The 23497-nt window shown below is 51.6% G+C and overlaps 2 protein-coding genes and 1 pseudogene across 6 annotated transcripts in view; 2 read left to right on the forward strand and 1 right to left on the reverse strand.

The window, feature by feature from the left end:
• The first annotated feature begins 6484 nt into the window (after positions 1-6484).
• Positions 6485-13157, forward strand: FICD (FIC domain protein adenylyltransferase). Of its 4 annotated transcripts, none has more exons than XM_042911430.1 (3): positions 6485-6500; positions 10120-10472; positions 11476-13157. In XM_042911430.1, the coding sequence occupies exons 2-3, from the start codon at positions 10172-10174 to the stop codon at positions 12549-12551; spliced, it is 1377 nt and encodes a 458-aa protein (XP_042767364.1). In that variant the 5' UTR covers positions 6485-6500; positions 10120-10171; the 3' UTR covers positions 12552-13157. The 4 variants fall into 4 exon arrangements, with proteins under 4 accessions (XP_042767364.1, XP_042767361.1, XP_042767363.1 ...); XM_042911427.1 differs by lacking the exon at positions 6485-6500 and adding an exon at positions 8439-8635; XM_042911429.1 differs by lacking the exon at positions 6485-6500 and adding an exon at positions 9084-9103.
• A 2602-nt stretch (positions 13158-15759) lies between these two features.
• The window catches only part of SART3 (spliceosome associated factor 3, U4/U6 recycling protein), a 36733-nt gene continuing 28995 nt past the window's right edge, over positions 15760-23497 (reverse strand). For both annotated transcript variants that reach the window (XM_042911425.1, XM_042911426.1), the window contains 6 exons: positions 22928-23004; positions 22166-22334; positions 19485-19939; positions 18572-18724; positions 17479-17669; positions 15760-16729 (listed from right to left, as the gene is read on the reverse strand). In XM_042911425.1, the coding sequence (XP_042767359.1) occupies positions 16552-16729; positions 17479-17669; positions 18572-18724; positions 19485-19939; positions 22166-22334; positions 22928-23004 (1223 nt within the window). In that variant the 3' untranslated portion in view covers positions 15760-16551. The remainder of the gene's footprint in view (positions 16730-17478; positions 17670-18571; positions 18725-19484; positions 19940-22165; positions 22335-22927; positions 23005-23497) is intronic.
• On the forward strand, positions 16839-16972 carry LOC122204328 (annotated as a pseudogene).

The following is a 23497-nucleotide window of genomic DNA, read 5'->3' on the forward strand; positions in this document are numbered from 1 at the left end:
CTCTCTGTCCTTTCCCCACCCCCCTCTCAAAAATCAGTAAATAAACTTTAAAAATTTTTAATTAAAAAAAAAAGAAAAAGGAAGGAGATTCTGAAACATGCTAACCACAGGGGTGGACCTCGGAGGTATGTGAGGCTAAGCCGTCACAAAGAGACAAATACGGTCAGGTTCCACCTAGACTGGTCAGAATCATACAGACAGGAAGTAGAAGGGGGTCTCACAGGCTGGGGGGAGGCGGACTGGGGAGCTACGGTCTCAGTGTCGGCAGATGAAAAGGGGTCTGGAGACAGATGGTAGTGGTGTTTGTACAAAAGTGTGAATGTGTTTAATGCCACTATTTCAAAATAGTTAAGGTGGTAAATTTCATGTGATGTGCATTTTAATATAATAATAATACTCATCAAAGTCAAGTATCCAGACTAATGCAAGGTGAACAGTGAGATTTTTTTTTTTGATACACACAGTTTATGGCTGAAAGAAAAGAGACAGATTATAGCTTCAGCAAAACATGGGCATGAACTAAAAGAGGCACCTTTTAAGTGGATCCCACAAAAAGAAAAGGTGGGGGGAGCGCTTGGGTGGCTCAGCCGGTTCAGCGCCCAACTCTTGATTTCGGCTCGGGTCACGATCTCATGGTTTGTGGGATCGAGCCCCACGTCAGGCTCTGCACTGACAGTGCGGAGTCTGCTTGGGATTCTCTCTCTCCCTCTCTCTCTCTCTGCCCCTCCCCCACTCATGCTTTTTTTTTTCCTCTCTCTCTCAATAAATAAATAAGCATTAAAGAAGAAGAAGAAAGGTTTAAAAAAGGGAGGTGGCGGGGGCGGGGGGGAGAAAAGGTCTGTAACAATGAACTAGTCCTAACACGCATGCCACTCTTAGGACGGTGCCTGGCACCTAGTGAGCGCTTGCTCGCTGTGATTAGAACTGTCCACCCCGGCCTCCAAAAGAAGGAGCGCGGTGGGGAGGCATGTCCACCCGTGCAGGCATGACACGTGGCCAGTCGTGCTCCCAACGGGCCACTTGTCCCACTACAGCCTCAAAGCGGCGGGGAAGGGTGAACATTGGTGGCCTCGGAGGAATCTGCTCCCCTCCGTCCATCTGGAGCCCTGGCGGGGGCTAATTTGGCAGCTGCACCCCTGGCCCATGAATTGTTCTCAAAGAGAACAGAGACACCTTTGTCAGGGAGACTATGAAGAACCTTAAGGAGGCAAAGAATAAAAATGCTGAAAGAAGCCAGTCACAAAAGACTACGTATTCTATGATTCCATTTATAGGAAGAAGAATCTATAGGGATAGAAAGTAGGTTGCCGGGGCTGAGGGCGGCCGGTGGCAGAGAAATCTAAAGGGTGGGAGGTTTCTTTTCGGGGGGATGAAAAGTTCTAACCTTGACCATGATCCTGAGTGGATTGTATGGTACGAGAATCACACCTCAGTAAAGTTGATATTAACAACAACAGGGGCGCCTGCTTGGCTCAGTTGGTGGAGCATGCAACTCTTGATCTCGGGGTTGTGAGTTCAAGCCCCACACTGGGTGTAGAGAATCCTAACACACACACACACACACGCACAAATCTGAAAGTCTTCTTAAAATAACAGTATCAACGTCAACAAGAAGCTGCCTTGGCTGTAAACTTGCTCCTTGGGTTCCTCTGAGAATGCCAGAATCACCACCATCACCCTATGGGGGTTGTGCTCATTTCACAATTTATTTATTTATCTAAAAAAAAAAAATTTTTTTAACATTTATTCATTTTTGAGAGACAGAGAGCAAGTGGGGGAGGGGCAGAGAGAGAGGGAGACACAGAATCGGAAGCAGGCTCCAGGCTCCGAGCTGTCAGCCCAGAGCCCGACGCGGGGCTCAAACTCACAAACCGCGAGATTGTGACCTGAGCCGAAGTCGGACGCTTAACCGACAGCCACCCAGGAGCCCCTCATTTCACAATTTATTAAAGAGCATTTCCAGGAAAAGATCCTTTGATGTCCATCCCTAGCCTTGTCTAGTTAGAAGTGGGAAACGCAGAATAAAAGCACAGCTTTCTAGCCTAGCCAGGCACCCTTGCTAATTTCCTTGTCTCAGTGTTACTATGGCAACCAAAAGCTTCCACTGAGTGCTTCTGGGGCGTGTCCAAAGGGACTGCAATCTGGACCCAGGGTGGTTGCAGCCCCCCTGCCCCACGGCTGCCAGGCTCTTGGCTGTCCCGCTGACGGGCGTTGCTGGAAGGGGCAGCCTCGGATCGGGTGAAGCAGGGAGATCTGAGAAGGGGGAGGAGGCAGACCGTGGGGCCTCCAGATCGGCACTTGGGCTGGCCTAGTGGCCACCCTAAGTCACCATCACCACGCAGGAGGAGGAGAAGGTGTCAGTCACATCTTCTAGAGGCAACGATCTACAACGGCGTCCTGGGCACGTGAGCCAGTCTCCACGTCCGCATGACTGTGTTTTTAGGCAGGAGTAGGCAGCTTCTCAGGCCAATGAGAGTAGCAGCGCTGGAAAGCTCTCATGAAACATCTGGGGGAAAGGCACTTTGGCAACTCGGAACCCACTGTTGTGACAGGTGAGTCTCATGCCTGCAGAAGCTTCCTGTCCTGAGGCCCCCAAAGACTCGGCCACAGGGGCCTGAAGTCCATGCTGCTGGGCTGTCGGCAAGACAGCCAACTGGGATTGAGGAGGGGCAGGCACGGTGGGTGCTGGACAGGCAGCCTCTGAGACGGCCCCCCATTCACCTCCTGCTGAACGCTAGGCAGTCCCCTTCCACATGGTACCGAGGCTGCCCTGTGTTGCGGCCCATACAGTCCAGCAGAGGTGACAATGCTGTGACTTCAAAAGCTATGTCATAAAAGACACCACGCGCTTGGATCACTCAGACTGGGGGGAAGCTGCCATGTTGTGGGGACACTCAAACAGCCCTACGAAGTGACCCACATGGAGAGAAATGAAGCCCCTGGCCACCAGCCAGCACCAACTTTTCAGCCACCTTGGGAATGGCTCTTTAGCCGAGTCAAGCCTTCGGGTGACTGTAACCCCAGCCAACATCACAACTGCAATCTCGAGAGAGATCCTGAGCCACAACTACCCAACTAGGGACACCTGGGAGGCTCAGTAGGTTAAACGTCCGACTTCGGCTCAGGTCATGATCCCACGGTTCGTGAGTTTGAGCCCTGTGTTTGGGCTCTGCACCGACAGCTTGGAACCTGGAGCCTGCTTTGGATTCTGTGCCTCCCTCTCTCTCTCTCTCTGCCCCTCCCCAGTTTCTGCTCTCTTTCTCAAAAATAAATAAATAAACGTTAAAAAAAAAATGAGGGACACCTGGGTGGCTCAGCTGGTTAACCGTCCAACTTCGGCTCAGGTCACCATCTCGCAGTTTATGAGTTCGAGCCCCATGTCCGGCTCTGTGCTGACAGCTCAGAGCCTAGAGCCTCCTTCGGATTCTGTGTCTCCCCCTCTCTCTGCCCCTCCCATGCTCATGCTCTGTCTCTCCCTGTCTCTCGATAATAAATAAACGTTAAAAATTTTTTAAAAACTCACCCAGTTAAGCCACTCCTGGATTCTCGACACATATGAACTATGTAAAATAATAAATGTTTACTGTTGTGTTAAGCTGCTAAATTTGGGCATTATTTGTTACACAGCAGTGGATAACTGATACAGAGCAGATCCAGCTGACCCTAGGAGAGCCAGAAACTGTCTTGAGAAGAAAAGATGGCTTTATTAAGATTTCTCCCTCCTTGCTTCTCATTCCCTTCTTCAAAGTACTTTTACATAAGAAAGTGATGTGTTGATGAATAAAGAGAGAGTCTACGGACTTGGATTTGTGTCCTGGCTTTGCCCTTGCACTCTGTCCGCCTCAGTTTCTCCACCTGTAGAACTGAAGAGCCTAAGCATAACCTGTCAGCTCTGAAATCATAGAGTCTCCTAGTGGTTAAAACCACAAGTTCTGAGTCAGGAAGGCTGGTTGTGAACCCTGGCTCTGCCACTTGCTTGCTGTGTGACTCAGACTAATTACTTCTATGAGCCTCAGTCTTACCTTCTGTAAAGTGGGCTTAATAACCTCTACCTCACAGCATTGTTCCAAAAGTCCAATAAAACAATACACATAAACTACTTCGTACACAGTAAGTGCTTAATAAATGGTGGTTACCACTACCAGTAATGAGATAGTGTGACCAGTACAATTATTTCCACGTATAGCCAAGATACAGAAGGATCAGAAAGGTTGGAGGACTTTATCAGTCTAGAGCAGGCCCAGGTATAGGGTGTTTTTTTAAAAGCTCCCCAGGTGATTCGTTGAGAAGCTCTGCCCTAGAGAAACTTCCAGACACACACCAAAAGCTCATATAAGAACTTCACTGACATGTTGCTTGTAATAGAAAAGGACTGGTGGGTAAAAACAAGAGGCCATATATGGATGTAATAAGTAACAAATTCAAGACGGTGATTATCTCTCGGAGTGAAGGAAGGGAAGGTGATATGGGAGAGAGTGCCCCGGGGCTTCAGTACGTTGGTAATATAATATGATATTTCTTAAACTGGTGTGGGGGGGGTGCGGGGAGGCACCCAGGGACCCATTTTACTACCTATGCCTTCTAGATGTCTGAAATATTTCATGATTTAAAAATAGATGTGCATAAAAAATATCTAGTACAATTGTGCACAGGATTTTTTTTGTCTTATTGTTTATTTGTGCCTTCTATTATATCTGTGATCCCATTATGCTTTTAGGAAATAAAGTAGTTGTGATAACGTTGTAAAGTGACAGACAGTAACTACACTCTTCATGGTGAGCACTGCGTGATGTACAGAATTGTCAAGTCACTGTGTTGTACACCCAAACGAACATAATATTGTATGTCAGCCACACTTCAATTAAAAAAAAAATTAAGTAGGTAGTTGGTTATTTGGGTTATTTAATGAGAAAAGGAAACAGTTATGGTTTAATTTTTTGAAAGTAAGAAACATCACTTCCCCAAGTGATTTGCTCTGAAAACAATACTTCTTTGCATGTCTGAGATCATCCTGAATCCCAAGCATGAGCCATCAGCCCAAGGACACCTATCCCAAACCCTGTCTCCTGTGGATGACCCCTGGACCCCACTGGGTATGCAAACTGAGGACATCAGTAGTCAGGGAAAAGGGTTGCTGGGGGCCTCTTCTGCAGCAGCTCTAAGTTAGAAGGAGAGAGAAAAAAAAAATCCAAGCAGGCTGGGAAATGAGAAGAACCTGGGAGGTGGGAGAGAGAGAACCAGTCTGGTGTATTTTCTTTTAAATGAAGTTGAGTCATTCTGGAGCCATCAATGCAATATATAGCCTCGAGTTGGGGAGTTTTGTGTTTCCTAAGCAATAGAATCCGATTCAGCCAGCAAGAAGCGCTTGACTGCTGTTTCTTAAAGATGCATAAGGGTTTGTTTTGTTTTGTTTTGTTTTGCATAATGGACACATTTCCAAGCAGCCACTTTCCAGGTTCTTTGTCAAGTGTCAAGGTAAGCTCTTAGAAAACTCCTGCGTGGGCCACGAGGAAGCCATTTCCACCCAATATAGAATGCTTAAGGTGGAGAAAGCTGACTTTTCAATCTTGCTTCAGGGACCATATTTTGTGCATTCCACACAGCTGAATGCAGACAAAGTCAAGAAAATTGAGTGTGATCTCCTGACAAAGATTGAACGGGGGACGTGATGTTTGGTGAACTACTGCCCCCTGGTGGTCACCGACAGTGGCGCAGTCATTTGCTGAGCGGGCATTTGTGATGTTACTTCCTGGGTTCCCGGCCACCGGCTCCCGCCCATTTTAAAAGCCTAAAACAGGGATTACAGTCTGGCAGCCCTGCATGGCCAGTGGGCAGAGATGCCAACTGTTAAAAAATCTGGAGAGTTTGCTTCGAGATCTAGGCCTGACATTTCTTGTGAAAAATCAGAAAATCTGTCAACTCTTGGACACAGTACATTTTTCACACAGTAAAGGGAGGCTAGAGCAGATTAGCTGTTACCCACCTTGGATAAGGCAGGTACGCTCACCTTCTCCACACTCCCCACCTCCCTCTACTGTCTCAGGCCCAGGCAGTTTCACTCCTTGATGGTTCTTATAAAGCTTCTGGATTTGCTCCCCAGGTCTAAGCTCATTAAAGCTTAGCTCATTAGGTCTAAGCTCATTAAAGAACTGGGGCCTGAAGAGATGGAAAGCAGACAGTGCCTTTAAAAGCAGATGATGGGGCGCCTGGGTGGCGCAGTCGGTTAAGCGTCCGACTTCAGCCAGGTCACGATCTCGCGGTCCGTGGGTTCGAGCCCCGCATCAGGCTCTGGGCTGATGGCTCTGAGCCTGGAGCCTGTTTCCGATTCTGTGTCTCCCTCTCTCTCTGCCCCTCCCCCGTTCATGCTCTGTCTCTCTCTGTCCCAAAAATAAATAAAAAAAAAAAAAAAACGTTGAAAAAAAAAAAAGCAGATGATGATGTCATCTTATGCCCGGGAGGGGACAGAAGTCCACAAGCCCCATGATATCCAGTTCAGTGTGGTGAGTGACCTAGTCCAGGTAGGCCTTGCATTTGAACACATTATCTGTCTGGCCCCCGAGCCTCACTGCTTTCCCCTCCACTGACCATCCTCCATAATTCACTGGTAGCAGGGCAGCCTGGCCCTCCTCTGGGAAAAGTTTTTACAACATTACTATGCAGGCCATCAGAAGTGAAAATTCAGGGCACTTCAAGGGAACCGTGTTCAAGACCTTCGTTCAAAAGACAGAAACAATACGGGGCCCCTGGGTGGCTCAGTCGGTTGAGCAACTGACTCTTGATCTCAGCTCAGGTCATGATCTCACCGTCGTGGGATCGAGCCCCGTGTCAGGCTCCGCACTGAGTGTGGAGCCTGCTTGGGATTCTTGTCTCCCTCTCTATGCCCCTCCCCTGCTCACATTCTCTCAAAATAAATACATTTTAAAAAGAAAAAAAAAAAAAAGATAGAAACAAGAAGCCCCAGAAATAACCACCGTCTTGATTTTTTTTGTTTCTTAAAAACACCATGGTTTGTCCTGTTTTAGATATCTCTTATTTGAGTCAACAAAATCTCCTGAGCATTTGCTATGTGCCGTTCTCCATGCCAAGGGCCGGGAGCTGGGGGAATAGGGGAAGAGTTACCAGATATAAGCGGAAGTGCAGCCAGAGAGGGCCAAAGCTGTTTGGTCCCTCACCTTGCAATGCCCCGCAACCCCACCCCCACCCCCCACCCCCACACCCCCATGGTATCTTTCATGACAGCACACCTCTGGCCTGGGTTGGGACACTTCCTTTGTGCTGTAGGTCAGTGGCTTCCCTCAACTGGATCAGGCTGAGACCTAAGAAAGGACATGGAGTCACTCCCCCGTGGTTGGAGCAGCCTACAGCTCTGACAGTTTCTTCTGTGAATAACAAAAACAGCAAGGACTTGTGTCTTGTCTAGGAATAACTGCAACAGCGGATACTCACCAAACGTCAGCTTTGTGCCAGACATGTAGGATCTCACTTCGCCCTCACATAAAACTCTATGAAGTACTGTCATCACACTGTCCCCATTTTACTGAAAAGCAAACGGAACCGGTGAGATAGACCAAGTCACTTGCTGAATGTAACTCAGTTTGCAAGACGGCAGAGCTGGGACTGGAACCCCGGGCTGTGTGGCTTCCAGTGGAAACGCCCACAACCACTGCCTGATAGTGGCTCCCAAGGGGAATGTGTGTCATGGAAAAGGTCAGATCTTGAAGAGTCTGGCCTGCAAATCCTGAACTTGGGGCCAAAGGCGAGGCAGTTTGTCTCCATTTTACAAATGGAAAAACTGAAGCTCGGAATAACTTGCCGAAGGTCTCACAGAGCGGAGGTGACAAAGTCTGAACTTCAGCCGGGGTCCCTCTGGCTCCAGTCTATAGGCTAACATCTTAATGCTTAGCATTTCTGGGCACGTCCTGGGTGTTTAATTTCAATATTTGTGAACTAAGACGGAAGTTTCAGCTCTCTGCTTCAAGGAAAAATCTCTATCTCCCTGGAAGCTAAATAAACCAGCCAGCTCCTTCTCGAGCGGATGCCAAGTTAAAAACTCAGGGAGGAAAAGGAAAAGAGGTCAGAAACGACGGCAACCCTGGTACAGCGTCGTGGCTAAGAACAAGGGGCTGTGACGGCAGACTAACAAGGTGGAGAGCACCCTCATTTCACACCTAAGGAAAAGGAGGCCCAGGAGAAGGGCCCCAGGACGTGGAGAGGGAAGCACAGCACTCCGGGGCTGGCGGAATTACCAGTTTCCGACCGCGGCATCTATCATACCCGCAGATCTCCGCGCCCGCGCGGGTTTTCCACGCGCTACTCCCGCCTCTCGCCCGGGCACCGCCCCTCCTGTTGCTTATTGGCCGCTGCGGGCACGAGACCAACACAGGAGCCGGCCAATGGGAGTGGCCCACGGCGCATCTTTCCCGGGGAAGCAGGAGCTGACGCGAAAACCCGGAAGTACGAGGGGCGGACAGGTTGGGGAAGCCAATCCGCCACGACGAGGATGGCGAACCACCCAATGGCGAGGCGAGGCGCCGGGGGCGGGGCCAGGAGCCGGCGGCGGAGCAGGGCCTGGGAGCCGGCGGCTGCGGGGCCTCCGAGCGTCTGAAGTCGGCTGCAGGGTCGGAAGCCGCGCGCGGTAGGAGGGGGAGAGCTCAAGGGGCTCGGAAAGAGCCAGCTGGGCAGGGGGCGGCGGGGGAGTGAGTCCTGGGCGGGGTTCAGAGGGACTGTAGCCCAGCCCCTCTGGGCGTCAGTTTCCCCCTTCCTAGGGTAGTGAGGGGTGAGATTCGCATCTCCTGCCTCCCCTGCGCAGACCCGCGTCCCTGGCGAACTCCAGCCCTTGCCCTGTATCCCGTCCCTCCGGGAGCCGCACAAAGCACCTGGATGAAGCAGTGACTCACACCCTCCTCTAAACCCCTACAGCACGCCAAGCGTACCCCCGTTAGGGCGCAGACCAAGCCATTTCAGATGTTATCAACGAGCCAGCTTCCCCATTAGACTCTAAGCCCTGAGCGATCACAAACCTCATCAGTCATTTCTGGGTCTTGGAGGCCCAGCACCAGAAGCAGGCCGGAATAGGGGTACACGGGCCCTGGTTGAGAATAAGGTAGAGGTTAAGACCTGGGCACTCTTCCTAGATGCACTGAGGATTCATTCTTCAAGCTTCTGTTTACTCCCATGGCCTTCTAGAAACTGACTTGCTGATTTAGTTTCCTTTGTAAAATGGAGCTAAGGGTAGCTTGCCTTCATAAGGTGTTAAGGAGTAAGTGAGATAATGCACGGCTACCCCGCAGCCCAGTGCTCAGTACACCATAGTTGCCCAATAAATGCTTATTGTCAGCATAATGGTGCTTGCATACCTGACCCCTCCACCTCCACTGCCAGCCCCAAGCACATGCCCACTGTCCCGATGGAGGGTGAGGAGTGGGTCACCCACTCTGGCTCACGGCTGGAGGTTTTGAGATGCTTGGACTGCCCAAGCTCTAGGTGAGATCGTTGCTGGGCAGGCCAGGAAAGGAAGGCCAGAGAGGGGAGAGCAGCACTGTGGCTAATACCAGGGTGAGGGCATGAAGAGGCAGTAAATCAGGCCACAAAAATAGTTGTGTGGATCAGACACTAGTCCCCAGAACTGCCTTGGCCAATCTTGATGTGTGGCCACAGAGATTTGTGGTCAAGGGAGGTTGGGGGAGAGTTCCTGAATTCAAGTCCCAAGGCTGTCACTTACTCACTGGGTGACTTGGGGCAAGGGGCTTCATCTCTGAGCCTGTTTCCTCATCTGGAGAAGTGGGAGGACGATAGATAGCATCTGCTCCTGTTGGAGACTGGTAGAGAGAGTATGCATGAGGTCCTTGGTACTTAGCATGGGGCCTGGCACACAGTAAGCGCTCAATAAATGTTGAGTGCGGTAGCATTACTGCTCAGAGTCCCAACGGCCTGGAAGTGGCACCAGTCTTTCGGGCTGGCCCCTCCCCGTTTATAAGCACTTCCTGCCTTGCCTCAATCCCCCTGGTCATAGTGAAATAAGAGGTGTGGGAGCCTGCAAGCCCCAGCTGAAGTCAGCAACATATCTTGCGTGTGTCCCCTTCCCCCACTTCATCTCCTACAACTCTTGGTCGCCTGCAGATCCTGCTCTGAGGCAACGGAGTATGTCCAGGGGGCCTGCCCCTCCGTCCAGATGACACTCATGCCGATGGCTTCAGTGATGGCAGTGACCGAACCGAAGTGGGTCTCCGTCTGGGGCCGCTTCCTGTGGGTGATGCTGCTGAGCATGGTGTTGGGGTCCCTGCTGGCGCTGCTGCTGCCCCTGGGGCCCATCGAAGAGCAGTGTCTGACCGTGCTCAAAGGCTTCTACCTGCTCAGGAGCAAGCTGGACAGGGTGCAGCATGCCGTCACCAAGTGTACCAGCCCGTCTACGGAGCTCAGTGTCACCTCCAGCGATGCGGCACTGCTGGCGGTCAGGACCAAGGCCTCTCCAGGTAAGACAGACTGGCCAACTCTCCTCAACACTTGTTAATTTCATAGATATTTACAGTGCATACTGGGTCGTGTGTGCAGGACACAGGGCCACTATGGGGAACAAGTCTACCCTGAGCTCCCGGCTCAGACAAGCTGACAAATGACTGCCGCACGGCATCACCAGCCTGGTGATGGGGAAGGAGGGGAGCACACCAGGAAGGCTCCCTGGAGGGGAGGCCTGAGCTGAGACCCCAGTGTAAATAGGAAAATGACCGAAAGGAAAAGGCATGAGGGGAAAGTGCACCAGGCAGAGACCCGGAGGGTGAGAGGGCTTGGGCATCCAAGGAAAAGAAGCCAAGTATGTGTTAATGACCCTCAGCAGTGGGTGGAGGGCTGGTGAGGGAGGGCTAGAGCTAGAGAAGTTTCTACCCCCGCGCTGTCCTCTGTGGTGCAGTTAGGAGGCTGAGCATCCCTGGTCTCTACCCGCTGGATGCCAGTAGCACCCTCACGCCCTTAACTGTGACACCCCACCATGTCTCAGACGCTGCTGGATGTCCTCTAAAGGACAAAATCACCCCTGCTTGAGAATCACTGGGTTAAAAGATGTAAAGAACAGATCAGGGGTGGGGAAGCCCCCAGGGCCTGGCACCGGGGCGTGGGGGAGGGGGGGTGGGAATGCTGTTCACAGCCTAGGCCTGAAGGGACAGGAGCAGGGATCAGCACCATCAGGACTGATCCAGGACAGCAGGGAGCTGAGAAGATCATACGGGAGGGCCACCTGACAGGAGTTGTGGCCACAGCCACTCACTTCGGCCCTCAGAAAGCTGGGGCTGGGGAGTCCGGGTGATACCTCCCAGGGTGGAGGCTGTGGCTCTGGGGACACACACACACCAGGTGTGGGGCACAAACGCATCCACACACACAGAGAGTGCTGGGACGAGCCCCCTGAAGCACCGGCACAGGGGACAGCGCCCCTGAACATCCCGTGCCCTCCCTACCCATGCTTCTTTGGCTCTCTTCTAGCTGGGAAGTTGGAAGCCAAAGCAGCTCTGAACCAAGCCCTGGAAATGAAACGCCAAGGCAAGCGAGAGAAAGCCCACAAGCTCTTCTTGCACGCCCTCCAAATGGACCCAGACTTCGCAGATGCGCTCAACGAGTTCGGCATCTTTTCCGAAGAGGACAAGGACATCGTCCAGGCCGATTACTTGTACGCCAGAGCGTTGACCATCTCGCCCTACCACGAGAAGGCACTGGTCAACCGGGACCGGACACTGCCGCTGGTGGAGGAGATCGACCAGAGGTATTTCAGCATCATCGACAGCAAAGTGAAGAAGGTCATGTCCATCCCCAAGGGCAACTCCGCGCTGCGCAGGGTCATGGAGGAAACCTACTACCATCACATCTACCACACGGTCGCGATCGAGGGCAACACCCTCACCCTCTCGGAAATCAGGCACATCCTCGAGACCCGCTATGCCGTGCCAGGGAAAAGCCTGGAGGAGCAGAACGAGGTCATTGGCATGCACGCAGCGATGACGTACATCAACACAACGCTGGTTTCCCGCATCGGCTCTGTGGCCATCAGCGACGTGCTGGAGATCCACAGGCGGGTGCTGGGTTATGTGGATCCAGTGGAAGCTGGCAGGTTTCGGACGACACAGGTCCTGGTGGGACATCACATCCCCCCCCATCCTCAAGACGTGGAAAAGCAGATGGAGGAGTTCATCCAGTGGCTCAACTCCGAGGACGCCATGAACCTGCACCCGGTGGAGTTTGCGGCCCTGGCCCATTATAAACTGGTTTACATCCACCCTTTCATCGACGGCAACGGAAGGACCTCGCGCCTGCTCATGAACCTCATCCTGATGCAGGCGGGCTACCCCCCCATCACCATCCGCAAGGAGCAGAGGTCCGAGTACTACCACGTACTGGAAGTCGCCAACGAAGGCGACGTGAGGCCGTTCATCCGCTTCATCGCCAAGTGTACGGAGACCACCCTGGACACCCTGCTCTTTGCCACAACCGAGTACCCGGTGGCCCTGCCAGAGGCCACGCCCAACCATTCCGGGTTTAAGGAGACTCTGCCCGTGAGGCCCTAACCCCGGAGAGCCTCCCTTGGTGCCAAGGGATGACCCAGTGGGAAGCAACACTTAGCGTTTCTAGAAACCTAGCCGTCTCCCAAAGCAAAAGGAGACCGATTAGGAACTTAAGCGTTCTTTACCTCCAAATGTTTTCGTTAAAAAAGCGACAAAACTAAATTATTAAGCCCTGTCTTTAAGGTAACTTATAACTCAGCCCAAGTTATTTATTTTCTTCTTTTGAGCTAGTAAATGTGTGGCGTCCGCTGTCCGTGGTGGTGGCCCCAGTAGGCGCTGGGGGCGCACCGGTGCGCTTTGTGTGACCAGAACACGGGTTCTGGAGCAGAATTTGCACTCGGGTCGGGAGAGGCCGGGAGTGTGGAACGAGGTCTAGGGCCCCAGGAGTAACTCCTCCAAGTGTTTCTGTGAAACTGGCTGAGAGGTGCTGGGACTTCACCTGGGAGGTCAGCACTCTTGTTGGTGCCAACCCGGTCCCGGTTCTGAAAAATAATGGAAAGCTTTCTTTCTGAGAGAGTTTTGCTCCCCTACAAAGAGATGAGCGTTGTGACTAATTCTCACTAGTAGGGCAGACTTTTGAGATACAAAATAAAAAATGCTGACAACGTCTCTGTGAGATACCTTGCTTATTTCAAGGAAGTCTTTGAGTCCTAGGTGGCTTGCGAACGCGAGTCGCAGAGGCTGGTTTTTTTTCCCTGTCAAGACTCTTTTTCTAATTAAGAATAGCCGAGCGGCCAGCTTGGTCTTCTCTGTGTCTGAATGTTTCTCACACTTCATTTGCAGCAACTCAGACCAGATGTTTTAGTCTCAAAGTTCTGAGTTCGTCACTCGACTGGGTCATACCGCAAGTCAGGTATGGTGCACGTGGCCAAGTCTGACTCTGAGTGTAACATCTTGTGTAGGTGGACATTCAAGAATACATCTGAGAAAACAGATGCCACGTATGAACACCAAATATGCATTTTTGGTAACGAACTGGAGTGTCTCCCGAACCCAGGGAAAACCCTTAGCCATAGTCCGATGTGTCTCTCTTGTCGTGCAGTTTGATCCACGTACTCACCTGACCCCCACCTCCCGCAGCCAGGGTACAGCAAGGTGTCCAGCATTCCCTCGGGGAAGCAAAAGAGACTGCCTTCCAGTGGCCTTATTTTTCTAGGAACTTGTAAAATGATAAAATGTACCACACGGCCAAGTTTCCGCGTCGTCATTCTACGGAAGAAGGTTCTCTATCGATAATAAATGGCAGAGGCGACAATGTGACCGCTGCTGTGCTCCTCGGAGTCAAAAGGGCCACGGGTCCCCCTCCCAGTGACGGAGCACGGGACATCTCACACCGTAGTGCACTCTGTCGGGGTCCAAATGATGGTGAATACATACAAAGTGTGGTCTCTGGCTTGAGAAGTCACACTCTGACGGTAAGGAGGTCACTATTCTGAAGTAGCAGGTGTCTGTATACCTCTTTAACTGTGTAATTAGCACAGAGTAGCTTTCTGAAGGATTAAGAAAAATGTCTCAAGTGGCCCCGAGTGATATTCAAACCTCTATAAAAAATCTTTTCGTATTTGCACGTTGCCGTAAGGTAGCTCTTCAGCCTAACTCTTCTTGATGTTACAGGCACACCAAGGAAGCCTGACGGCAGCGCTCTGTACTATAGAGAAGCGTGCGCTTTAGTTCTGTTGCGAAGGATGTTATTTTAACAGATGACTGACTCTAGTAAAGTATTTTATGACAGAAAGGCCCGAGACTCGGCTGTCTTATCCAAGAGCTGTTCCCGTTTGTTACGAGGATGAAGGAGGAATTCTTGCAGAACGTGAAGTCCTTTTTAGATTATCGTGGCAGAAAATAGATCCCAGACGGTAATTTCAACGGGAAAATGGGACAGAACCCTTTGGGTTAGCCACCTACCTGTGCCGGCAGGGAGAAGTCACCGATCTGTCACTGACACTCCCAACTGCGTGCCATTTCGTGCTCCTGTTTGCCAACAGTTCTTCGTTTCCTGGGGAAAACACATAGACCCACTCACATGTTCCCGACAGTCCGTTTCTAGAGCCGTCAACACCCTGAGCTCCAGCCTGAAGAGGTTCGACTCTGTGATGGGCCTGTGTTGACAGGCAAGAGCACAAAGTGAGGGCAGAAGGCTGCCCCCATCAAGAAAACAGAACAGTAAGACAGGAAGCCGTGAGAGTAAAGCCACATTAACCTGGATCAGGAAGGGAATATTCGTGGCTCCTCGGCAGCCGTCCCTGAGCATCCCCAGTCCCCTCACCCAGCGAGCAGGCTTCTGCACGAGGGTGAGTGGCCATATTCCAAAGAGCACAGGAGGAACCAGGGTCACAGCACACGTTCTTCTGGCTGCTTCCAGCAGCCACTACTTGAATTTAATTCAGAAGTAACACCTGACAAAAAATGTTTTGTGCCAAAGAGAAAGACAAGGTAGAGGGGAACCTTCAGATTAAAAGCCTTGGGAGGTTTATCAACCGATCCTAACTTACTGGGGTGGGGGGCGGGGGAATACATTTACAGAACAACAGGAAACTGGCAATATGGATAGCTGAGGACACGAAGGCATGACTGCTCATGTTTCTAGGGATGATGACAATACTGTGACCTTTAGGTCTTTATCTCTTTGAGGCAGGTGCTACGCCGTTACTGGGGGAGTTCTGTGATGTCCGTAACAGGGAGGAGGGGGTGGGGGCAGAAATGAAGGCCGATGCGCTAGATGGGAAATGCTGAGGCTCAGTGACAGGCACATAAGGACTTCCTTTTGCTCTTCTGTCTGTGCTTTTGTATAATGCTTACAGTTTTCCGTGAAAGACGTAGTAAAGCCTGATGCACAGAGACTTAAAAAACCAGAGAAGTGGGTTGATTTCCATCACACATGAAAGCATTTCCTGATTTCTTGCCCCAGAGTGTCTTTACAAAGTCTGTTTCCCTATTGGACTGACAATGCTGCTTTTAAAGCAATAAATATTTGATAGAAGCGGAGAGGTAAAAAAAAAAAAAAAGAAAAAGCTTAAAAGCTGCAGTGCCAACATGCTGCAAAGTAAAGTTTAAAACTGAAGACCCATCACAACGGAAAGGATTTAAATCAAAGGGACAACAGGATTGGACTTACAAAAGTTCTTATTCACACGTGTGTTAGGTAACACCAAGTGCACCCATCTCAAAACACGTCCGGGTTTGAATGAACATCTGAGTACCATTCAGCAAGAAGTTTTTAAGAGAACTTCAGTTTAATAAACAAAGCTAAGTGGGAAGAATTTAAGTTTGCACTTGACATGGCATTTAAACAAAACCAAAGGGCTGAAACGCAATGTTTAGACAAAGGATACAGTTCACTCAACACTAGGCAAAGAAAATGGTCCACGGCAGGTGGCGCACAGAACTCCCGGACAAAACAAATGTCACAAAGACTCGGCTTTTAGGAAACATAAAACAATGGGTGGATGTGTCATTTACAAATACATAATATAAAAACGCGCACAGCCCCCTTGAACAAAAATCCATCAATTTTTTTTTTTAGGTGACTTCCCCTATCCCCCCCACCACCCCTTTACTAAAATAGGCCATTCTGGTGAATTACTAGCATCTGCCATTTTGTCTTTTAAAATTAAAAGAGTGACGGGCACGTGTGCTGTGCAAGGTGTAAGAGAAGTGTCTTATAAAAGGGGGCCAGAGCTGGCCGAAAACATTTGGACAGGTGGGTCTCAAAACGGTGTTTGAGTTTCACTTCTGTTTCTCACTCCATAAGACACAAAAATATTTTAGGAAACGACACCCTGGGCCCAACCACGGAGTGATCATTTTCCTCCTATTGCCCTCAATATGAGGGAGCGCTTCAAGCCTCTTTCCTTGGACACCCTCATCCCTTTCTGTCTAACCCAGAGGAAAATGTGCAAGAGGGGTGCTGCCCCGGGCCGCTCCATACCCAGAGTACCGCTGGGTGCCGGGTGGTCTTCCTGGCCAGCATGAAGTAAGGCATTTCCCTTCTCCACAGTCCCATTCACTTTCTCAGAAGCAACTTGGCAAAATCGGCATTGGACATCTTGGGTGCCTCGGTGGCCGCTGAGGTGGTGACCGCTGGCCGCGGGGCGGGGCCGTTCTCAGCCTGAGCGGCCGGGGCACCCGGGCGCTGCAGGGCACGAGGCAGCAGGGAGAGCTGGGTTCTTCCCTTCCCCCGCCTGGAAGAGCAAACACCGAATGTATCCTTTCCAAGCAACAATTCACGGCCCCTCCTTGATTTGGGAAAAGAAGCCAGGATGGTCTTAAATCACCCAAAGCTAAACGGTGAAGACTGTACTTTCAAGGGTCATTTCTGTAGTCTGTTACGAGACAAATTTCTCTCAATGCACAGAGCACAAAGTTAAGAGGTGAAGAGTAAAAACCAGAAAGGTAGGGATGATCCCCGTTCTCCCTGACTCTGAACTGGCGAAAACCGGTTTAACAATCTGCCCCTTCCACAATTTTGGCAAAGACCAACCCTGTGCAATACAGTCACAAGCAGGGCGGATCAAAATGCTGTCATCCTTCGGACCTCACCAACTAACGTCACAATTTTGCCGTCTCATTCCTACCGGCTGAAAACCTCGCTCTTAGAGGATTATAGCTGGGGCTACAGGTCACCCCGGCAAGCTTCTGAATCCACACGTATGCACCCTACTGCCAAAGGAGGCTTTAAAATAACCGCCGCCTAGAAACCGACTGCCCTCAAATAAATCACGTGTATAAACTGTGAACACCAGGAAGGGCTCCGCTCCCCGGCTCACGCGCCGTGCGGACCTGCTCCGGGCACCCTGCTCTGCTGAGCCACGGTGAGCGTCCCCAGCACGGCAGGCCCTGGCTCTCTGCCCAAGCCCGCATGACTAGCGGGAAACCAGCTAGCGGTGCCGGCCAGGACGGAGTCTGCGCCGGGTGGCATGCAAGCACTTACGCTCCATAAATCTGCCGCGGCACCAAGGCACCACCTGGCGCTCTCCTTGCTTCGGGCTTCTCTGGAACCTTCCTCTGAGGGGGATTGCTGATGGCCACTTTGATGACATTCTCTTTGACGGTCATGCCATCCATCTTCAGTACGGCCTGCGACGCCTGAGATTCACTTTCATACTCCACATAAGCCAGGCCCTGAAAGAGGCGGAGCCGGAGCCGTCAGGTCAGGTGCTGCGCAGCCAGACACGACTTCCTCCCTCAGTTCTGGAAGCCGGTACCGGGCAGGCACCCCGTCATCGGGTTCACTCCCCCCACCGCCACCGTCCTTTGTCTACAGATTTATTCGCTGGCCCTACTCTTCCTCTGTTTCTGCCACCGACTGTAACTTCAGATCATCTTTGTGAGGTTGGTACACCTCATGCTTGCTCCAGCAAAAAGAAAAGAAAAAAAAAAAAAAAAAGGAAATAAAAAAAAAGAATAACGAAGGAAAGAAAGAAATGGACAGACGGACCAGTATAAATCCAGCAAAAATGAATGGATGAGGCGGCTGGACACGGGATGAGCCCTCATGTCTGCACCTCGGCCCCTCCTTGCTTCATAGTCTTCAACTCTCCATCACCCTGGACGGCCGGGGGAACGAGAGGTCATCCAAACACGTGCCTGAACAACTTCTCAGAATGTCGCACAAAAAGGATCTCGCTAGGCGCCCAGGGGGGCTAAGGGGAGGACGTGATGGGGTCTCGGGGAGGGACGGGAAGTGGTGGCTAGAGGCCTAGTGAAGGGGCCAGCCTGGGCAAGAGGGCGCTCGCTCCGGAAGAGGGCACCTCGCCCACACCTCACAGCCAGGGGTCTGCGCTGAGGCTCCTGCTAATTCAGGGCAGGTTCCCCACCACGGCCGATGCCCTATTCTTTTTAGCATAATTAGCTGGAAACGAGCCAATCCGAGTCCAAATGCAAGGAGAACCAAGTGTCCTATCATTCTGTCAACCTGTCGTTTCTCAGCAGAGAAACCCACTCAGAACCTAATAGCCTGAACAGATGGAGAACGAGGCTGGCCCGAGCCTTGGGAGGCTAACGCATCGCACGCAGACACTGACCTTCGGTTTGCCCGCCCGGTTGGTAACCAGCCTGATGTCCTTCACGGTGCCATGAGCCTTACAGATCTCTTCCAGTTCCTCTTTAGTGCAGGAAAAAGGCAGGCCCGAGACAAACAGCTTGTGTTTCTCCAGGGCAGTGCTGTACCTGAACACCTACAGAAAGAAGGGAGGGAAACGAAGTCAAGCACCCACAGCCCCATCCAGCACACCACACCCTAGTGCATACCAGACTCAGCCCGGAGACGGGAGCCAACCCTGGGCGCTACAGATTGGTTTTTTTGTTGTTGTTTTTTTTAATGTTTGTTATTTTTGAGTGAGAGAGCATGAGCAGAGGAGGGGCAGAGAGCGAGGGAGACACAGAATCTGAGGCAGGCTCCAGGCTCCGAGCTGTCAGCACAGAAACTGATGTGGGGCTCGAACCCATGAACAGCCGCATCGTGACCTGAGACAAAGTCTGACGCTTAACCCACTGAGCCCCCCAGGCGCCCCCGGGTGCTGTGAATTGTTAATGGCACCACTCCAAGCAAGTCACTTTAACTTCCTCCTCCAGAACATGGCAAGAATGGAAGCGGCTGATCTCCTAGTGTGGGCAAGGAGCCGACAAGGCAGTATGTTAAATACCTCACACGGGCCCCCCCCCCCCCCCGCCCCCTCTCCACTGCTAAATTCAGCGGCAAGCAGCCATTGTTACGGTTCCTAATGTTCTCATCACGTGTCAACCAGCGCGGGCTCGAAGAAACCGAGCCAGGAGTCAGGCCTGAGCTACCCAGCTCAGAACAGACCCCGGTTAACGCGGCAGTTACCAGACTACAGATACCGCACGTGGACGCTAAATGTTAGCGGCTCCAGGAGAAAAGCGTTCGCTCTGTCCGCAGCAACCCAACACGAAAGGCGTCGTGTTGCACAGACCCACCTTGAAATCGGGATTTTTGCTCTTATCCACACAGGGGGAAACAAACATCGGCCTCCCTTCTACGTTCTTCCGGTCTAACTCCAGCGCCTGCAGGGCGGACTTCTCCTCTTTAAACTCCACGTAGCAATAGCCTCGGAAATCGCCCCGGTTGCTGAAGATGGGCCGGATCTCCGCCACCTCCCCACACGCCTCAAAGAGCGGCCGGAGCTGCACGTCCGGCTCACTCATGCTGTAGGGCAGGTTGCTGACGAAGACGGTGATGCTGTCCTTGCTGCTGTCGTGGGGCACCTTGGGCACGTCCCTCTTCAGGGCGGCCGCCCTCTCCTTCTGCTTTGAGGGGGGGTCCACGTCCACGGGCACACTTTTCCCCAGGAGTCCCGCTTCCGGCTCTCGGTCCTGTGCTTCTCCAGCTGAGGGAGTGCTGTCCTCAACCTTTCTGCGTTTGGAAGGCTGCTCTACAGGTTGAAGGAAGCAAAGTAGCAACGATTAAGATTTCTTCTCTTCAGCGAGCTGTTCCCCCTAAGTGCTCTTACGGGGAAAGTTCTCCTCCCACCACAAACGGCTGGTCTGTGGCAGCTGCCCAGGACACACTCTCTGGACCTGGGCCATACCACGCCCTCTGTCAAGTCTTGCTTCACCCATTCAACTTGTCCCCCCACTCTCTGGGCCTCAGTTACATTCAGGTAAGTGGACTAAATCAGGTGATCACTTAAGTCCCCATCACCCACTCTTTTTTCTTCCTAATTTTTTTTATTTTTGAGAGAGTGTGTGTATCAGTGGGGGAGGGGCAGAGAGAGAGAGGGAGACAGAATCCGAAGCAGGCTCCAGGCCCTGAGCGGTCAGCACAGAGCCCGTCGCGGGGCTCGAACTCACACACCACGAGATCATGACCTGAGCTGAAGGCGATGCTTAACCGACTGAGCCACCCAGGCGTCCCCCATCGTCCACTCTTAATTATACAGTTGATCCTTGAACAACACGGTTTTGAACTGCGCAGGTGCACTTGCACGTGGACTTTTCTGATAAATACCATCCAGCATGGCAATGTACTTTCTCTTCTGGTTTTTGCAATTACGTTTTTTCTGTAGCCTCATTATAAGCACACAGTATAGAACATACGTGACGCACAAAATATGTGTTAGTCAACTGCTGACATCATCCCGGGAAGGCTCCCAGTCAACGGTAGGCTAGCAGTAGTTAAGTTTGGGGGGAATCAAAAGTTACACGCGGATTTCTGACTGTGCGGGAGGTCGGCACCCCTAACCCTCAAGGTTCAAGAGTCACCTGCATCAAAGGGCAGGGGATCTCCAACTTCAGGTGGCAAATGCTCTAGTACCCCTTTTGCTGGGGCAGCAACGGAGGGACGGGGCCGGGAGACTTGAATTTAAACAAGCCCCTTGGGTGACTCTGCAGTACGGGCTCCACATCTACACAGCACTGCAGTCCCTGAACTGTTCACTGCTGTCTCGTGTCCTTCAGCAGAGTTTAACAACATTCCACTCCAACCCATCTGCCCCACTGCCTCCAGAGGAACGGTCCTGGAAGCCAATTGGCACTGGCCCCACTTCCAGACCTTTCCATCAACTCCCCACTGCCTTCCTAATGAAGTCTAACCATTGCACGCTGCATTCAAGAGCGGCCCTGAGTGGGCAGGCCGGCCAGCTCCTCCGGCCTCGCCTCCCCCAGCCTCCCCTATGCCAGCACACCGCCCCCAGCACGCATCGGGGCTCAAACCCAGCTACCTGCCACTCAGAGAAAATGCCAGGCTCGTCTGTGCCTCGTGCCTCGCTGTCAGTGGCACTGTTTGCTTTACCTTTCCCTTCCTTTGCACTTGACAGCGACCCCTCCCGCCTCCAGATGCCGAGATGCGTGAAGTCTTTCCTGCAGACAGCTGACCCGCCAGTGGCCCTTTGGCCTCCGCCATTGATCCACACCGTGCTCTCCCACGATCCTGACTACCCACCACTGCAGTCACGTCACATCTGCCTTTCCTGCTAAACCTGGAGCCCTAGGACTGTGAGCTACCCATACATGGTCATTCTGAAGGCCCCAAAAAGGTGCATAAGCAAAAGGTCGTTCAATTGGATGATGGCTCCGTTACTATTTCCCTCTGGTTGACACCACTGTACTAGGAAAACGTATGGCGTCCCTTAATGTCTAGAGACAATGCTTTTACCTTGACTGACGCTGCTGAAATAAACCTGACCCACACCTGCCCAGCCCTGGAATGGCAGGGGCAAGAGAAACACTGGCTGAAGACTCTACCAAGTCAGAAGCATTTGGCAGGCCGAACAAGGCAGGTGCCCGCGCAGGCTGGGGCTGCGGTGCGGGATGCTGGAGCCTGAGAGGATGAGGGGCAGGGGCAGCTGGGGTGTGGGAGCCCGAGTGGGTGAGGGGGGTTCCACACAGCAGGCAGGCGGAGGGGGGACGATGGTACAGTGGAGGGAGTGGAGGCCGGGAAGACAGGCCGAGGTGGCTGCAGGGCAGGGAATGGCACACGGCGTGGAGCCCGAGCAGGGGGAAGTCACGCACGTGGACGGTGGAGAGGGACAGGAAGGGTGATGGGGCACCATGCGAGCAACTTATTCTCACGTGGCTTAAGACAAAAGTTCTCTGGATGTTTTTCATAACTTCACTGGAACTTGGAGATGCTCCCAAGTAGCATTTCCAGAAAGCTTTACCTTCTTCATCATCGCCCCACTCTTTCTCATCATCCTCTTCTGCTTTGCGCTTGTCTGCGCCTCTGGTCTTTTTCTTCTTTTTTAACGCTTTCTTCTCAGCCCGGGCCCTCTTCCGCTGTTCTGCCTTTTCTTCTTCTTGCTGGGCGAGCGCCGCTTCCTTCTCCGCAACCTGGGAAGTTGGGAACACGGACGCATCACTAAAATGCAGCGACTGCGGGAACTCTACGGACCCGTGGGGAGTGGCGAGGAAAGGGGACTTGGGAGTGGAAATTCACTACCCCAGGGAGAGGAGAGGTCGCCAGGAGGAGGAGGAGGGTGTCCTCACAACTTTCCCGGCCAGGGCTTATCCAGGATTCTTAGGGTTCTGTGTCTCAAGTCTACAGGATGCTCTGCAGTGTCCCCAGGAATTACTCACCAAAAGGAAGAAACACATCGTAAAACCGGGGCTCTCATTAACTGGGACGGGTTCAAGTTCCAATCACCGGGCTACGTGGGGCTCCATTCTATCTCTTTCAACTATAGCCCAATAACTTTTAGGTCCCAAATCCCCCCCACTACATACTTATTGCTGGGGCTCAAATTTTGAGCCAATCCAAGAAAATGATACAAGATAGGCTTCAATGCGGATTCAAGTGTTTCACTAATTAATATTCTCTGAGCAAACGATACTTAAGACCTCAAAGGTTTTGACAAGAAATATCCATACGAAACACAGTCGAAACAGCTAGCAGAGGTTCTAGGACTTTAAATAAGCATCATCACCTTAATTCTCTGCTCATTAACACGAGCTAATCGAGTTTCGGTTTTCTGAACAGCTATATCCCAATCTTCTAGAGTACCTTGACAGAAAGAGAAGCAAACTTTAACTTTTTTGCATTTGCAAGGATGCAACAGTATAAAATTTTCTTAATTTCCCCGCACCTCTACCAGAGATCTCTCCCATCAGACAATAAAAACCGGAGAGTCGGCTCCCCATTTTAGGACTTCCTTATGGCAGGCTTGAGCCTTTCAGAATGTGAATAGTCCTCCCAGATATGTCTAAAACATCCCTTTTCTTTTAGAAGAGACTTGAAAACCAGAATATGATCTATTATGGGCTCTCCATGGCAAAGATTAAGAAGACATTCTAATGTAACGGGTACAAGGCATTTACACGAAGATGAAGGATTTTAAGAGCTGCTCAAATGATAAATGTTAGGGTGTTTTTTATTTGCTTTTGTTGCTTCCGTGTTTTGTTTCCAGTTCCGAGGGGTTCGTACCCCAAATCTAGATCAACACCCATAGATAAATGCAATTTCCTACTGAGAACTTAATACCGAGGCTCTCAGCTAG

The sequence above is a fragment of the Panthera leo genome, chromosome D3, assembly GCF_018350215.1.
Source record: "Panthera leo isolate Ple1 chromosome D3, P.leo_Ple1_pat1.1, whole genome shotgun sequence".
Lineage (NCBI taxonomy): Eukaryota > Metazoa > Chordata > Mammalia > Carnivora > Felidae > Panthera > Panthera leo.